Source organism: Myotis myotis, unplaced genomic scaffold (genome assembly GCF_014108235.1).
Source record: "Myotis myotis isolate mMyoMyo1 unplaced genomic scaffold, mMyoMyo1.p scaffold_m19_p_21, whole genome shotgun sequence".
NCBI classification, from domain to species: Eukaryota; Metazoa; Chordata; class Mammalia; order Chiroptera; family Vespertilionidae; genus Myotis; species Myotis myotis.
The window spans coordinates 6,383,271-6,402,409 of NW_023416326.1; the positions used below are offsets into that span (position 1 = coordinate 6,383,271).

The 19,139-nt window shown below is 43.5% G+C and overlaps 1 protein-coding gene across 10 annotated transcripts in view; it reads right to left on the reverse strand.

The window, feature by feature from the left end:
• DISP1 (dispatched RND transporter family member 1) overlaps positions 1 to 19,139 on the reverse strand; it is a 115,267-nt gene that overhangs the window by 33,835 nt on the left and 62,293 nt on the right. For 9 of the 10 annotated variants that reach the window (XM_036354720.1, XM_036354724.1, XM_036354727.1 and 6 more), the window contains one exon: positions 5,978 to 6,503. In XM_036354720.1, the coding sequence (XP_036210613.1) occupies positions 5,978 to 6,503 (526 nt within the window). Of the gene's footprint in view, positions 1 to 5,977; positions 6,504 to 19,139 lie in introns of those variants that run through there. The other variant, XM_036354730.1, reaches the window with a different exon arrangement.

Consider the following 19,139-nt stretch of genomic DNA (forward strand, 5'->3'; position numbering starts at 1 on the left):
AGTCACTTACACCAGATCTGCAAATACCCTGGAGGTGCCCGCGCTGAGCAAACAGAAAGGGTACTGGGCGCTGACTCTCCCGGGCGTCTCCCGGCCCCTCCCAGGATCCCTCAAAGCGGCACCGGCATCAAATCAGAAAGCAGCTTAGGGACCGGGGGAGTGGACCAGGTCTCTACCTTCCTTCTTTCCTCTTAGTAAGGCTATAATTTTTAAAAAGTTAGAAACCAAGTGATTTGGGGAGATGGGGGGGGGGGTTAAAGGACAGGATGGACTATCCCCAAAACGAACTCAAACAGCAGTAATAAGACAGCTTCCAGAAGGACTCAAAGCCTGATGAACCTCCTCCTGTTCGGCAAACATCTCACGGCGTTGGACCAATGGGGCCTGATTTTCAGCATTAAATTAGAACAGCCTCAAATCAAGCTCTGCCGAAGAAGGACCTGACTGGGACTCAAATATTTCCTCTGTTCATTCAATAATGACTTGCTGAGTGCTCACTAGATACCTGGCTCCTTGCTAGGCCCTGGAGCTATGCATTCGGACAAAGAAATTGGCTCAACAAGCGTAGGGAAATAGCAAGGAACCAAAGGTGGTAGAAGTATGTAATTCCTGCATTTAGAGTACTTAGATGCTTAATAAATACACAAGTAAATGAAAACTCAGCATTTGGAACCCACTGTTTCTAGCACTCTAGGGAGCAGTCTTCCTTGACTATCGCGTATGGATTTCAAAGGGTTAATGCGGTGATGGCGAACCTATGACACGCGAACTCATTTTTTTGGTTGATTTTTCTTTGTTAAATGGCATTTAAGTATATAAAATAAATATCAAAAATATAAGTCTTTGTTTTACTATGGTTGCAAATATCAAAAAATTTCTATATATGACACGGCACCAGAGTTAAGTTAGGGTTTTCAAAATGCTGACACGCCGAGCTCAAAAGGTTTGCCATCACTGGGCCAATGGGATTGACCCAAGGGGCACCGTGCCCATGAGGCCTCCGCTGGTCTCTCCTCCAGACACAGGAGTCCGCCTGCCGGGCTGCCTCCACTTGCTCCCCCTCTCATGGCCTCCAGGCCTCCGGTCCCCTTACTTTGGGCAGCTGGGCTCCTGTTATTTTTTTAAAGCACCCCCCCCCCCCGCTCATGTCTCCCCTGATGCTTCCTCTAAGCTCTCCTATGCCCCCCTTTCCTTTTTGGGACTCCCCGAGCCTCTACACTTTGATTTTGGTCCTCAGAGAGTGTGGTTATTTCTGCCTTGATCATCTCTTTCCTAGACTATAAGCTGCCTAATGGCAGTGACTAATCTAACTTTGTGAGGGTTTAAGCTCCGTAAGTTAAAAAAAATTGTTTCCTGATATATATATATACATATATATATATTTATTTATTTTGGGTAATCACTCATTCAACAAATATTTGGTTCCAAATATGCCCCAGGCAGTCGGCTGTATTTCAAATTCCCAAACGCCAAGCAATTGGTTGATTATCTGGTTTGTCTATTTAAAAAAAGAGCCCGGCCAGAGTGACTCGTTGGTTGAGCCAGGACCTATGAACCAGGAGGTCCCAGTCAGACTCCCAGTCAGGACGCATGCCCCAGATACAGGCTCGGTGACAGTGGGGGGCGGTCAGGAGACAGCTGATTGATGATTCTCTCTCATCATTGATGTTTCTCTCTCTCTCTCTCTCCCTTCCTCTCTGAAATGAATAAAAATATATTTTTAAAAAGATGTAATTCTGTAGAGTCAATTTTCCTGAAAAGAACACAAAATAGTACAGCAATCAAAATTCTCCTATAAATATGAAGTTCTATAAATTCTTTTAAATTACACTTAACAATCCACTGAAGTTTGAGGAGAAGATATCACAGATAATTGCCTTTTTCCTGGAATTAGAGCTGTAGCTGATCCATAACAATGACATTTACCTTTTATTGTTTGCCAAATAGTTTACGTTTTTTAAACTTTAGTTTTAACCACAACGAAAAAAGGAAAATTTGAATCATTTCTTTTTTGTTCTTCCCTCTCAGTACCTGCTAAGCAATAATATGGAAAGGGGGTAAAGAACATATTACTTCACGGCAAAATGTTATATTAATTAATTTTATAAAATAAGAAGGGCATTGTCTCTTGACATTGATGGTTAAAATACAAGATGACTAAAGCTTGTATTCTGAAATGTATTGCAGGCCGTGCAAAGCATTCCACGAGGCACTGCACACTCTAAAACCTGCTCATTTATAACATAAAAAAGCCTCTAAAAGAAGTGCTGCTAATAAAACAGGCCTTCGCTCAATCCGGCTGCCAAACTCACTTACTTTGGCAAGCGAGCTTGGAACATTTAAAATTTTACAAACATTATCCTGTTTTAAAAAGTTAATTTGGACTACTTTAAGGAAAGTAAAAATAAACCCTGGTTGCAGTGAAATCAAGGTTTAATCTGACCAGACTTCTAAAATTAACTATCTAATCAGATTATATAATTAGTAGAAGGTATAGGGGCCCTGAGCCTCGGGGCTGGAGAGGCCCACTGGTTCCCAACAGCCCCCTTTCCTCTCCAGAGGCAGATCTGCGACCTCCTTGCTCTTTCCTGGAGGCTGATGGGGCGAAGGTGCGATTGATAAATAAGAATGAAAAGCCATACTTAGCTACATCAGGATTCAGGAATGGCTTGGTTTCTAAAACAATGTTAACAGAATCAGCACAGGCAGTAAAGAACAACACCAATGAAAAAGAGAAGAAAATGAAAGGAACAAAGAGGAGAAAGGAATGACTATTCGGTTCTAGGCACTGTGCTATGTGCAAAATGGCCACAGTTACCCATCTTTACAGAGAGACGCTAACGCTCAGCGCTGAAATATCTACCCAAGGCCACAAAGCTAGCAAATGGCAGAACCAGGATTCCAACGCACATGCCATAGTCCTAGACAGGTTACAACGAATATCAATAAACAAAGACCAATGACTTTTTAGCTACTAGTAACCTTTCAGGGCTGAGAGAGGAAAGGAGGGGGAAATGAACTTATAAAGCTGGCTCTCTTTTTGTATTAATAGAAGAACCAGCTATGCCCCTGACAAAGCACTGATATTTACCGTTGCTGCTCCAGGGAACAAAGCCTCTACTCAGTCAATATTTGCTGATCAAGGAAGGCAAGCTACCTGTGGATGGCTCACGCACAATCCAAGTGTCTTACCCTGTCCACATCCCTGCCACGTCTTTGAAGATGGAGACCATGGACTCAGTTTTTAACCTGTCCCCAGCACTTAACACTTAGCAAGTTCTCATGAAATACTTGCTAAATAAGTGAGTAACTAACTTGAATGTCTCCACTCATGGCTCCAATATCTTAGAAAAGCCATAGGGTTGAGTCTGGTGATGTGGGCAAATCGGAGGCTCTGGGGTCTGTGTCTATGTCCAGGTTCACGCTACAATGCTGCTGAGGTGTTCAAAGTGATTGTGGGTTCCAATTCCGTAGCTAACTGCAATGGCACAGTCACCAGGGCGCAGGAGAGGGGGAAGGCTGGCTCACCGAAGGCCAGGGGTAGCAAAGGAAGGCACTTCGGAAAATGACGCTCAACGTTATAACTACCCCTGGGCCTTATGGTAAAGCACATACAAAAGAACAAGGCTTCCAGTGGTAGGTTCTATCTCTTCTAACACAAGACAAGAATCCTTACTTCTAAAGAGTTCCCTCCACAGAAAGTAACTAGTGTCCTAAGGGGAAACAAAAAGAAAACCTCTGAAAAGAGTCAGAAATTGGAAAATTAATAAAGAGCCAAAGGAGAAAGAAAATATAGGTTACAAAAAAATGACACAGTCACAATATATGGGGGAGGGGGGATGATGTTTATCTAACCTTTAAGGGGCTGAGCTAATGCTGGGGGGTGCTGGGCCCCTCTGTGCCAAGCCTTCTTAACTCTGCATAGCTGTAACTCCTCCAGGGTGCCACGGGGAACACTCAAACTGACCATCTGTCTACGAAACCACCTTCAGGGAAATAAAAAGGCATTTGGCAGGTGCCCAAAACCATCACAGGTTGCCTGCCATGGTCATGCGTCTGTGGCATTGCCAAGTATCATTTACGAAGTCCTCTGGTACCACTGAGCTCATTTCTCTGCGACACCAAATTAAAAGGTAAGTGTAGTTTGGATTAGAAATTTTGTATGCTATTTTTGGATGCAGAACTCCTTAGTAATTGTCATAAACCATTGCCCCTTTCCATTTAATGCGGCAATAAGAAGATCCCCAATGAATACTTTGCTTCAACCAGCACACATGGAACGTGACTGGCTCCTGCGAGACATTTTCCAGATCTCGCAGGACAAAGCGCAGGCCAGCAGCCTGGAGGCTCGGAGACAGCCCGACTGTTCAGGATGGAACACCTATCGTCTCTCGGGACCAGCCAGATGACCCTTGACCCGCCACCCATTCTCCTTACTTTCCTTCAGCCTGGCTTTCTTCTTGCATACCTTCCCCCACTCCCAGGCTCTGCCTCCTCCAGTCCTTTCTCACGTCCTGGTCGCCCTTCGAGGGTCACTCAAGTTCTCTCTTCTCCATCAGACTGTCCCTGACCTCACTCCACAGGGATCCTTCCCACCTCTGAACTCCTAGGGTCTCTACTGTTTCCGGTGCAAAAAAACCTTCCTTTTATACGTATGTTTTTTGTAACTCTCCAGGTGATTCTCATGACCAGCTGGATGTAGGACCTGTAAATCCCTCCAGCCTGAAATGATTTCTAAACCCTGGTTCAAGTCACATCATCTCTCACCTGCATTACTGCAGCAAGCCTCCTCCCGGTCCTCCTCTCTCCAGTGGTCCTGACCCAGCCCAGCCTGCTCTCTACAATGCAGACAGACCAGGGGCCTCTCTCACATGCAAATCTGACAGGACTTCTTTTTGCTTAAAAATCTGTAATGTCACAGCCATTAAGACGGCTGTAATTTTTTTAAAAAACCACACAAAAGAACAAGTGTGAGCAAGGATGTGCACTGCTGGTGGGAATGTAAAACGCCACGGCAGCTGTGGAAACGGTTTGCTGGCCCCCCAAAAATGAAACAGAATGACCATAGGATCCGGTCATTGTGTTTCTGGGTGTAGACCCGAAAGAAGTGAAAGCAGGAACGCAAACAGATATTTGTTTACCCAGGTTCACAGCTGTTTGAGTCACCACAGCCAAAGGGTGAGGCAACCCAACTGTCCACTGGCAGATGACTGGATAAACGCACTGTGGCCTATCCATGCCTACAGTGGGGTATTATTCAGCCTTAGAAGGGGAGGGAATTCTGCCATACTACTCTAAGCTTGGAGGAACGTGAATGAACCCTGCTAAGTGAAATCAGCCATTAACAAAAGGACACAAGTACGCTATGATTCCAATTCTCTGAGGTCCCTAGAGTAGCCAAATTCCTGGTGGCAGACAGGAGAATGGTGGCTGGCAGGAGCTGGGGGTGAGGCTAACGGGGAGTGATTGGACTTAATGGGCATGGAGTTACAGTTTGGGAAGACAAAGAATCTTCTGGAGATGGACGGTGGTGACGACTGCATGGCCATCTGGATGTACTTAATGCTACTGAACTGTACACTTAAAGATGGTGAAATGATCACTTTTGTTATATATATTTTTCCACAATAAAAACACACACACAAAAACCATGCACACACACATAATACCTCCCACTGGCACAGGATCTAGTCTAGCGATCTCCTGAACGTGACTGACAGTGCCTGTAGGACTTGGTCCCAGCGTCCCTCTCCTCTCCAACCACACGCCCTTCCTCCAGGGCCCAGCCAGGCTGAGCCAGGCTGGAGCGGGCTCACGCTGCTCCGTAAATCGTTTTTGTTGTTGTTAATTTACTGGGTTTGAGAGCGATCTGTTGTTCCACTTATTTATGCACTATTGGCTGTATGTGCCCTGACCGTACAATATAATCAGTCGCATTATGAAAGCTGACGGCTAGCCGGACGTTGGGACCACTCACCTGATGTTGGCTACGTGCTGTGGCACAGGCTGGTGCTGAAAATGGTCGGGCCAGGGGTGATGCAGGCAGAAGGATGGAGAGGGCTGGAGGCAGCACGCGGTCTGGTAAACAGGGGCATGGTGTGGACACAGAGGTGCCGAGTACTCTGAGTGGGGCTGCAGGCAACACGAGGCCAAAGCAGACGGGGATGCCGAGCCGGCCTCGGGGTGGCACTCCTGGTGACTGCTATGGCTAGTCAACGGGTGATGGTATGGGCAAGGGTGGCAGCAGGGCGGCAACAGCTGCGTCGTTCTTTGGTTGTCTAAAGGCAGGAAGGATGATTTGACTGTGCCATTCACTTGCAGGCATCCGTTTGGACTCACTTTTGCTCTTGGTGCTTCTTTGGGTGGGAGCTGCTGGGCTGCAAGGTCTCCGTCCAAGGGGGACGGGGGGCTCGGGGGGGCTGCGCTGGCTGCGAGGCTGCCATTGCTCAGAACCACACAATCGCTGTTTCCATTGCTCATAGCCATGCTCCAATCTCTTGACCCTAAGGAAGACAACGACATAAAACCATCCAGTTATCGCGAGGCAGGCGAATCTGTGGAAAGTCAGGAAAGATACTTAAAAACAGCTCTTTGAAAACAAGGGTTCTGGCTCTGATTGGTCTACTTAACCTTACATGAAAGCCAACAAGAGGAAAAGAATGGTTTGGCTCGCTAGCCCTTCTGGAACAGCATCTTCTATGCAGACAAAACAGCTTCAGGAGCGCCCTCTCTCCAGCCTCCCCCACCTCTGCGGACCACAGGTACCCAGACCAACCACCTCTTTCCCATCTGCGGACATGGTGTTTCCACCCCCCGTGAAAACTACTCAACGGGGGCACTTCCGAGCAGAACATGCCCGAACAATGCATAGAGTTTCCACCTGCATCCTCATGCCCAGAAGATACCCATTATGCTAGGAGACAAATTTAGCATTACTGATTTATTTACCTTTTAGATAAAACTCCTCAAACACACACAGACAGACACAGACACACACACACACACACATACATACATTCCATTACATAAGTATCAGAGCTAAGAGAGATGGAATTTAATCAACTGTTTTAATAAAAAGACAAAGCATTTATAAATACCAAAACATACATTAAATCAAGGAGCTGTTGCCTCTCTCATCACTTTGAAAGGGGTCTGCCAATCCCACTGCCTTTATGATGGCTACTGAGAGGGCTTTTGCATTGTTGCAGTAAATACCGTTGCTCTCTCTTTCACTGAGTCACTCCTGGGTATACATATATACTATAAAATATAGTTTTATATGTTCTATAAAATACTCAGATAACATACCCAACACCAAGCAATGGCAGTGAAATGTATCCTCTTATCCAGCTAGGAGGAAGGCAGGTAGGGAGTGGAAGAGCCCCAACTGACCCAGGAGGCACCAACTCTAATCCTCCACCACTTCTCAGCGTGCTGTCTCAGCAAGATCTGCTCACTTCAGCTTCTGTTTACTGAAGGACAGATCCTCCCTTTTGTTGTTAACAAAAGGAAAACGCTGTGTGCAAATGCTCTGAAAAAACAGAACATAAAGGCCATCTAAAAAGGCACTTTAAAAAAAAAGTTAATCGAAATGTAAGATGCTTATTTGTTCGCTTAAGTGAAAGGCAGTCTAGATAATGTAAGAAGCCAACGCTGGATGAGATAAATGCAGTCATTTCCCAGAAGTGGAAGCTCTCACTCTACAAATACTGAGGGCACATTCTTTTTCTCGCCTCCACCCATGACTCACGCTCCGGAGCCTCCCCTCCTGACCTCGGCCACGCTAGGCCAGCTGATGGGATCTACTGGGCTGAATGGGAAAATCAATGACTCCCTTTCCCCTTTCCATCAGGAGGACAGAAGGAAGGCTTTTCTGGTTTGATGGTTTGGTTCTACCTTCCCAGGTTGGTTAATATCTCAGAGTCTATTTTTTTTTTAAAGTGTTTAATTCAATCAATCCTATTAACTCTAATCACAGCTGTTGGGTGAGTTGTGCTAGTAAAAGTATCCTATATAATAAAAGCCTAATATGCTAAGTGTCCGGTCGTCCAGTCGTCTGTTCGACCAATCAAAGCATAATATGCTAATGACATGCTAAGGCCACTCAACCGCTCGCTATGACCACCAGTGGGCAGACGCTCTGACCGGAGGTTAGCTTGCTGCTGGTGTCCAGCCAATCGGGACTGAGTGAGACAGGCCAGACACGCCCTGGAGCCCTCCCGTGTCCCTCCCTGGCCCTGATTGTACACCAGTGGGGTCTCTCGGCCTGGCCTGAGCCCCCTCACAATCCGGGACCCCTCGGGGGATGTTGGAGAGCTAGTTTCAGCCCGATCCCGCAGGCCAGGCCGAGAGACCCCACTGGTGCATGAATTCCGGCACTGGGCCTCTAGTCTAACAATAAAATCCTCAGTTTTCAAGTGAGACTGGGCTTAACACAGAGGCCATCAATCTTTCTCCAACACCCTCCCAAGAGCCCTAACATCCCCTCTAAGCTCTTGTCAATTCCATGTTTCCCTATCTTCTAACCAAATCTGCTTTTCCTCAGGAAAAAGTAATTTTTTGCCAGGCCAGCGTGGCTCAGTGGTTGAGCACTGACCTATGAACCAGGAGGTCATGGTTCAATTCCTAGTCAGAGCCCATGCCCAAGTTATGGGCTCGATGCCCAGTGTAGGGTGTGCAGGTGGCAGCCGATCAATGATTCTCCTTCATCATTGATGTTTCTACCCCCCTACCTTCATCTCTGAAATTAATACAAATATTTTTTAAATAATTATAATAGTTTTTCTTTTTCTTTGTAACCAGAATGACAACTATCATTCCCTCTTTTTTTTAAAAAATTACAAATGCATCATTTTGTAGTTACACAAGAGTTAAACAGATTTTTGCAGCCAGCCAAGGGACTCAATCACCATTTATAACATTTTCCCCCCAATGTGGTAAAATGCAGTTCGAATGCCAAATCACTGACTTACAAATGAATTTCTGGAACAAAACCTGTTTCGTAACTTGGAGACCTCTTGCAATGAATTAGGAGCTAGTGGATAGTAAAGAATAATTCGAACTCTGGCTTGTAGTTAAAATCAGTCACATGAGCTTTCTATGATTATGTCTTTAATCATAAAATGAGAAAAATCATATTGACTTTATAAGTTATGAATTAGAAGTAAAAAAATAATAAAAAGCAAAACCAGAAGAAAGATTGTCCTAAGAGATGTCTATGGATCAAGTTCAGTAGATGCACTTGTGTAGGATTCGGGGACCAGGAGAACAGCAAAGCTTCCATCTGAACTCAAGAGCTGACCCATGGCCATATAGAAAAAGAGCTTCTCTCTTTAGAACCGAGACAAATGAGAAAAAGATTTGATTTGAGCCTAAGATAGAACAGAAAAGGGGATGAGACAGAGGGCAAGTCAACACCATAAAAAAGGAGCTACTGTAAATGTAATGAATGCTCTGTGATTAGAAATGCAATGATCATGGTATTCACGGTGGGAATTTAAACTCAGTTTTGGATCAAATATAATGAACAATTTTAAAAGACAGCTATGTTGAAATCACCCGTTTTCCCCGGGGCCATAATACACAGGGCTGCCAGAAAACAGCTCTTCTGGAGGTGTGATGGGGCCCATGGCCAGAGACTTTAGTGTGTTTCCTGTTCATGCGCTTAATATGCCAACGGCAATACAGTCACAGCCACTAATCGCATCTCCCCGTTTCACCTCTTCTACTAGCATTTTAATGTTCTGGGTGCTTCCACCGTGTGGGGGCTACAAGGCCTTTGGCCAAGAACCATCTTTTGATTATATTTTAAGATTTAAGTGTTTTGCCTTTGAGCCTCAGTTCTTCAAATGTATGAATCAGGCTAGTAATCAATGTCCATGTCATAGGATCATTATGAGAATACAAAAATGTTTTGAAAACTATAAAGGGCAATGTTTTTATAATGGAAGAATTATCATTATTGCTTCATTGAGTGAGATTATTAAAAAAAAGACAGAATGCTGCTCCCTAGTCTGAAAGCCAGAACTGTGTTTGAAGATGGCAGCCGAGACATCTGTATCTTGGAAGAAAGAGCCTGGCCGGGTCTGCGTTTGAAAGTTGAGAGCCTGGGTCAAGTTACTCACACTCTTAGGGCCTCTAAGTCTTGCTTGTCCTTAGAGTTAAATTTGTTTGAAATGCAAATTGGTTCAACCCTCTAAGAGAGCAATTAATCAAAATTTAAAATACCCTCATCTTTGACCAACGATTCTACTAGGCATTTATCCTTTGGACAAATTTGAACAATGTGTAAAGATGATGTATGGATAAAGTTATTGACCGCACCACTGTTCGTACCAGTGAAAACAGGAAACGAACTAAATCAATATGAGAATTAAACTCTGTCATGTCCATACGTTGGGTGTGCTGTACAACAGGAACACAAATGAGTTGGCTCAGGGTTACCACTATGGAAAGAAATCCAAAGCCGATCTTCATGTGTAAATAAACCCTAGCTGCAGAACAGCCTACATGGTATGAATCCAGTTTGTTCAAAATGTGAGGGAGACACAAATACATGGTTAGAACACACAGATAATTCCTAGAAGGACTTAAGAAAATGTTACCATTATTTCGTGACAGAAGGTTGGACTGGGCCATTTGGGAAGGTGGAGAAGTTTCACATTTTACTTTCCATACCACTTGCAACTTTTATTACAAATGTATCTTCTATATAGGATTTTAACAAAACAACGCATAAAGTGTCTAGCACAGTGACTAATAATGAACAAAAGGTAATTAATATCAACATGCAAAAGCAAACTTATTTTACCTTAAAGGATAACCAGATACCTATTCACTGGATGCATCTAAAAATGTTTATCTGCTGCTATATATGTGCTCATTTACAGTAACACCCTACACAATATATCAAATGGAGAAAGCAGGGAATGAAAATGGAGCTAGGGAATAAGAACAGATGAATACAAACTATTCAGAAAAATAAATATTCAAACATATATGTAAATATATGTTCCAAAAATATATCTTATCTTACAGCTTCCAAATTTTCGGAAACATAATTATTGCTTGTTGGACTAAAGCTATCTAAGCCAAGAGCACCCTGACTAGTTCCATAAGCATTAAGCGGACACGACAGAGAAGACACACGTCACATTTCAGTCATGCTGGAAGGTAGAGAGAAAAGTCATCAGGGTTCATGTGAGGAGAAGGGTCGAGCGATTATATCCTACTCTGGTCTGGGACTCAGGACACTCAGCACCTATAAGGCGTAAGGAAATCACCTTGCTTCGAAGACAACAAGTTGTATCTCACTGAAAATGCTACCATATAATCCTAATAGGATCTGTTTGAATTATGGACATTTTATTTGTCAACATATTGCATGCCAAGACGTGCTAATGATGCCCAATTTACGCAAAGGATGCAAACTGTTGAGGTGGTTCAACATCTAAAAAGAGTTTTATGAAAAGCTCATGGTAACTACTTGGAACTGGAAGTCAGAACTGCTGGCGTGGCCAGCAAACTGTCAAGTTGGAATATAAATGTATTGTTGAAGAGGATACACAGACCTGCCCCAATTACCACGGGAACCACTTAGCAAAGCCATCACCACCCTTCACAAACAGCTCCTCCGGCCTGCAGGCACATCACCTTCACCCCACAACAGCCACACCAGCACACCGCTTTGGTATTGCCAAACACTTTCCCACGCATGAGCTCTCTTGAGTTGCTCCTCCTCATAGCCCTCAGAAGAGCAGGTGTGGCAGGCATTGCCACTCCATTTTGCAAAAGAAAACCTGAGACACAGTCGGCCTTAAGTGGTCCCCTCAAAGCCTGATGCCAAGGTTTGGAGGGCTTTCGGCTAAACTACATTCATAAGCTCAGGTGATGTGTTCCAGGGTAACCCTTTGCTTCATGAGGTTCCATAACGCCAAACTTAACCAGAAATGGCAAGACTGGGTCACCAACAAGGCCCCACGGTGCAGCCAATCATCTTGTTCAGGAGAGTGATGCTCCTATAGCACAGGTTCACTAGATAAAATACACAACCCTGCCCCGCCGGTGTGGCTCAGTGGTAGAGCATTAACCCATGAACTAGGAGGTCACGGTTTGATTCCCGGTCAGGGCATATGCCCGGGTTGTGGGCTCGATCCCCAATAGGGGGCGCGCAGGAGGCAACCAATCGATGATTCTCTCTCATCATGGATGTTTCTATCTCTCCCTCTGCCTTCCTCTCTGAAATCAATAAAAATATATTTTAAAAAATACACAACACTAGCCCAGTGCTTCTCGGGCATGAAGGACCACCTGGGGGTGATGCTACCGTGCAGATTCTGATAGAGCCCCTGTGGAGTGGGGCAGCAAGCTGCCAACAGCATGGCCACCTGCTGGTCCCGGATCGCATTTTGTGTAGCAAGGCCCGGCCACAAACTAGGTGGGGCGCCTACAAGAGAATGAGGCCGAAGCAATGATAAAAGGACACACAATTAAAGCAGATGGATAGAACAAGTAGGGACAGGACAACACTCGACAGAGAAAGAGAGGCCCATTTTTTCTGATTAAAACAGAGAAAAGCAACAAATTTTAACAACAGTGGTTCTAACTGACAACCAAGTTTAATTCTGGCTTGTTTTCTGACCCCAACTGTTGTGTGCATAGAAAAACAACCAGTGAGATCTTTAACCTCTTCAGGGCAACACACACATGGACTAAAGCGCCTGCCCAGGTAACTGGGTGAGCTTGGCCTTTCCTCTCCAGCGGCCCTCCATATCAATAGACGGTTGTAGAGAGACCGCTGGGGTCTTTCCCACTGGGGATAAAGGAGTCTGGGGGTACCATACCCATTACTTACCAATCCTGTTTTAATATAAAACAGCTCCTCTTAAAACCGCTTGATGCTTAGCCCCAAATGATGGTCTCATTTCTGATCACTGGTACTAAACTGACTAGTCATACTTAGTGCTGTGGCCAGAGAACAAATAGCTTCTCTAAAAGCACCAGAGAAACTGACAAAGAACTGGGTTTTAGGCATCTGCTGCCGTGGGCTATTCAAGACGGGCAGGATAAGGACATCAACTAGGTTTTGTCTCCCAGAATATTTTTCCCCTCAAAGGACTATTAAAAATGTGTGTGTGTGTTTTAACAACTCACTGTGTGAAATACTTTCTTTGCAACACCTCCATGAAGATATTATTAAACCATTACAGAGAAAACTGAGGGTCAAAAATATTAAAGTATAACCCCGCCAAATCACATGATTAAAATTCAATCTCAGACGAGTATGTCTCAAAAAGCAAGGCTTTTCCACTACCTCAGGATGCTCCTAGGGCATTGCCAAGTTCAGCTAGCTTTTATAGGCCCACTAGAGGCTACTGATATAAAGTTCGGTCTGAAGGTCCACATGAAAAATATTTCCCAAGATAGTTTTAAAAGGCACAATCCTGCACTTAAGAAACATATTTCAGTGAATTAAGTATCATGTTATGAAGACCTGAAAAGCAAGGTCATGGACTGGCCTTGATGGTCATGCAGCATTTTAAAAAATATATTTTTATTGATTTTAGAGAGAGAGGAAGGGAGAGGGATAGACAGAAAGAAACATTGATCAACTGCCTCCTGCACACGCCCTACTGAGGATCGAGCCCACAACCCAGGCCATGTGCCCTGACCAGGAATCAAACCAGCAACCTCTTGGTTCATGGGTCGATGCTCAGCCAACGAGCAACACCGGCCAGGCGGTCATGCAGCATTTAGACTATTTCAAAGTAATGTCCTTGTGACCTGACAGCAAATCTGAATCTTTAATAAAGCATCGGCACTTTTAAGGAACTATAAAGAGTGGTCTTAAATAAGGAAATATAATCTCCAACCCTGCTGAGACAAATTAAATTTTCTTATTTTTCTTCGAGTTCATGAACTTTCTTTTCTACCATTAAACTCTCCTTCAGTAAAAACGCTTCTAAATATCTTCACTTAATCACCTATAAACATTTTATATGTTGCAAAGAACTATACAAAAATGATAGTTATTATTTCCCTTCAGCATAAACTGCAATGCGTTAGAAACCATTTTCCCAAAACACAGTGTCATACATTTGAGAATACCCTAAATATACATTTCATAAGAACTTTCTAGATATTAGTTTGCTTTCCATCACACCATGAAAAAGCAAAAAATCCAAAAGTAAAGATTACTATTCTTTTACAATGAAAATGTACTACTTTCCTAGTAAATTATATTATTAAGAAGGTAGATAAAACTTATGATAACTAATACCAATGTTGAATATGGAAACCTACCTAACACTTTTATATAACCTCTTTTAATATGAGGTACATATATATATATATTTATATATATATTTATATACATATATAATATATTTTTATTGATTTCAGAGAGGAAGGGAGAGGGAGAGAGAGAGAGAAAAATCAATGATGAGAGAGAATCATTGATTGGCTGCCTCCTGCACGCCCTAGATCAGTGATGGCGAACCTATGACACGTGTGTCAGAGGTGACACGCAAGCTCATTTTTTTGGTTGATTTTTCTTTGTTAAATGGCATTTAAATATATAAAATAAATATCAAAAATATAAGTCTTTGTTTTACTATGGTTTCAAATATCAAAAAATTTCTATATGTGACACGGCACCAGAGTTAAGTTAGGGTTTTTCAAAATGCTGACACGCCGAGCTCAAAAGGTTCGCCATCACTGCCCTAGATTGAGCCCGTAACCCCAGGCATGTACCCCTGCCCAGAATCGAACCTGGGACCCTTTGGTCTGCAGGCCGACACTCTATCCACTGAGCCAAACCAGCTAGGGCCATATGAGATATATATTGATAAAGGCACCGATAAACTGTAAATGTTATACGTTTTATTATTACAAAAAATGTTCATAATATTTACAAAGAGCTTTATGATACAGGGAAACAATTAAAATTGCCAGGCAAAGTCCTCTACCCTTCATATTTGCAACAACAAGAATCAAATGACCTTGGGAAGATATCACAGTGTATGCGCCATGGCACATCTGAAGACCCTGAATTTAGGAAGCATGTCATTGCTGGATATGAGTCAGGCTGTCAAGGCAGAGCCATTATACCTGCGGGGTGAGCAATAGGAATGTCAGGGCTGTGGAAACACGAATCTTATTTCTCTCATTTATTTTATGTCCAATGTGCCTTTGGTAAGAGATCGATGTGGGTATAAAATAAAGTTTATCTTTTACAATCTGGGGTAAATGATAGTCAACAACATCCTCTTTTTAGCAAAAAAAGCTATCTTCCTACATATATATTTCAAGAAAGAGATATTTCCCAAGTTCATCCATAAAACTTATCAGTCCACAGAATCTTCACCACTTCTTCCCACACTTACAAGTGCTATATTCATAAGCATCAATGCTCTTGATTGAGAGAGAGGTTTCTTATATCTTTGAGTTCCTATTTCAGATGAATTTAAATTCCCCTTAAAATATTCTATTCCAGGCCTAGCCAGTTTGGCTCAGTGGATAGAGCGTCAGACTGCGGACCAAAGGGTCCCGGGTTTGAGTCCGGCAAGGGCATGTACCTCGGTTGCAGGCTCCTCCCCGGCCCGGGCCCTGGTCAGGGCTCGTACAGGAGGCAACCAATCAATGTGTTTCTCTCACACCGATATTTCTCTCTGTCTCTCCCTCTCTATTCCACTCTCTCTAAAATATCAATGGAAAAATATCCTCGGATGAGGATTTTTTAAAAAAATTGTATTTCACTAGTTTTATTAAGTTGCACTAATTTCTACTGAATCTTAAGTCTGGAGACTTATGTTCATTTGTATAATAAAGAATATACAAAACAAAACTAGAGAAGTTTTCTATAATCAGAAATATCTATCAATAGTCTTTCAAATTCTAGAAAGCCCTCTGAGAGGTTGTCAACTAACCCAAGAACCAGCCAAGACATTCACTGAGAGTCTGCTGCAAATCTTGAAGGAAATGCAATAAATATCATAAATATCCACAAGTAACAAATCTATTACAGCAGCCTCAGCCCTTTCTGCACATTACAGTCACTCCAGTGATAAACAAATAAAAAATTACAGACACAGGCTCTGACGTTATGATTTAATCCATACTGCAATGTGGTGTGGCCATTAGTATTCTTTTAAAATATATTTTTATTCAAAGGCTGAAACTCTATCCACTGAGCCAAACCAGCTAGGGCAGCATTCGTATTTTTAAAAATACTCCCCAGATGATTCTACTGTGCAGCAAGGGGTGAGAACCAATGACTTACAGTTTATAAAAGTAATGCTAATCCTATATAATAAAAGCCTAATATGCTAAGTGTCCGGTCATCTGTTCAACCAATCAAAGCATAATATGCTAATGATATGCTAAGGCTGCTCAAATGCTTGCTATAACGTGGACTGACCACCAGGGGGCAGACGCTCCGACTGATAGGTTAGCTTGCTGCTGGGGTCTGGCATATTGGGACTGAGCGAGATGGGCCGGACATGCCCTGGAGCCTTCCTGCAGTCCCTCCCCGGCTGGCCAACCTCCCGTGTCCCTCCAGCCCCAATCATGCACCGGTGGGGTCCCTCAGCCTGGCCTGTGCCCTCTCGCAATCCAGGCTGAGGGCTCTCCCCTCCCCAGTGCACGAATTTCGTGCACCAGGCCTCTAGTCAATTTATAAGAGCAAGCAAATGCCACTCAAAATAGTCAACATTCAAAACATTGCTTGAAATGAAGAATGTGGCTGTATAATTTTAAAAAACTGCACTGAGTACTTCATGTTAGATATGCTCTGTAGTATTTGCTTATCTTAACGTTTTGTTGGTTATAATGAAAAGGGGTTTCATCTATAGTACTTTTGAAGTATAAGCATGGGGACAAGGGTGAAGAGAAACCTTTATTAAGACATTACTTTGAGAGAGAACAGGGCAGAATGTATGTGGAACAATGTTGTACAGACATAAACGAGTGGTCACATAACCGCAATCATTTAGAGATCATCTGAATAAAGTTTAGGATATAGCCAATTTGTCTCATGAGTTCATTTAACCCTCAAGGAAAACTCTACCCCAACCACTGCCAATCTCCAAAAAACGAAGCCCAAGCCCCTCTATTATAAAGGCATGTTTCCTAAAGTTTTACACAAAAAGAATAAACCAGTAATGAAGAAAAGGGGAAGATTTTGACTGCATTTTAAGCATCTTAAATGTTCCAATTCTCGGATCAGACCGCCTCCAGGCCCCAGGCCTGCTCCCTGCCCCACCTCCCCGCCAAATGAGAATTACAAGATGCCTTGGTAATAAGCAGGTCCCTCAAGATGGGAGAGGCCTATCGTGAGGCCGTAATATTTCATCTCAAACTATTTGGCTCCACTAACATCGCAAAACAGGCAAGTTTATAAGTGAGCAATGTTCCTGTGCCCCGCCCCCCCAGGCCTGCTCAGAAACAGGCTCAGATTACCGAGCATCATCAATGCTGCCGAAGGGATCACACGTGTCTGAAGTCACCACGCACGTCTAGGACTTCACACATCTCGAAACCTCAGACTTAGCAGCTCAAAGGAAAAATCCATCGCAGAGGTCAATCCAATTAAGAAACGTCTATCCCCAGACGCTGTGAGGCAGAAGACGGGGAGAGTTCTTACGGCATCTCCCATAAAGTCAGAAACGGAGACCAATCACCATAAAGGCCTTGGAAGTTGTCTGACTTGGATTGCAAGGTGCAGGTTTTAATGCTACACTTGGAATCATCTCAGCTTTTCCCACAAATGCTAAGTCTCTGATGCCACCAGGCCCCACTCCCTGCTGCTTGGGGAAGTTTGAGAAGCAGCAAATGAGATTCCTAGAGCAGCTCCCAGATGGGTTCTCCCCGCAGGAACCGCCCCCACCCCCTCCTACCCCCGCCCAGACATCCAAGGGGTCCCTCCGCCCACTGAGCGACCTGGGAAATGGCTCTCAGAGTGTTTGCATGAAACACATTTTTACTTAAAGGGCTCTGAGATGTTAAGTGTAGGAAAACATCTTTTCTTACTTGAATTGGGTCAGGAAATTAATTTAGTAATAAGAGCCTGGATACACCTTTCAGAGGTCTTTTTCTATTCTTTACTTAAATTACCCTATAAATGCTGATGATTTCTGCTATTTGCTTTCTTGTTTGTATTAGATGAACTGAAATGATATTTACTGTTCCTGTGGGATTCCTGCTTGCACACAGAGGTAATTAAATCATATTGTTCGGTTACCTAGGCGGGTTCCTTATTTATAGGCATGTGAGCACCTGTAGTGTTCCTCCTGAATACTTCCCTTACAACCTCATATGTGGGCCTGTCATAAGCGAGCCTGTTTAATACAGATTAAAATGACGAAAGAATAGAAGACAGAGAGAACAAAGGCACCCTCTTCCCCAAGTCTCCCTTTTCTAATTTGCTATAGTTGCTTTGTTTTATATTTTTTCCCGACAGGCTGGCAGGCTAAGCAGTTCATTTGTCTACTTCCTGTGTTAGGATGTGATCAATAAATTACAATTTTTAAAAAACTGGGAAATGTTCACAGTCAGCGTGCAAAGGCTGTACGTCGCCCACACGAGTGGTAAGAGAGGAGCTGTGAGTGAGAGAGTGCTCTGGTCCAGCCCCAGGAGCTCAGCAGTTACAACGGAAGGTGAGGGACTGGTGCCCCGCAAACACTAAAAAGCAGGTTCCCCACCGCTTGCCAAGGGCTGATTATTGGTTCAGTATAAATGACAAAGCCACTGGGATTACATGACAATGTTGGCTGAATCAATTTTATAAGGCATATGAGTCATTTCCCAGCCTGAGGCAAGGGTGACATGCATTTTCTTTTCTTTTCTCTTTTTGTAATTGAATTTGTTGGGGTGACATTGGTTACAACCTTGTAACACATCATCTGCACACCGCATCGTGCGCTCACCACCCAAAGTCAAGTCTCCTTCCCTCTATCCCCACTTTGCCCTCTACCACCTCCCCCAAACACCCTCTCCCTCTGGCAATCACCATACTGTTATCTGCATCTTTCATTTTTTCTTAATCCCTTCACTTTTTTCACCAGTGACATGTATTTTCTCAACTGCTTTGCAGGGCCATCAATCCAGATTCTTAAATATTACCTTTCTTTCTTTTTTTTGCA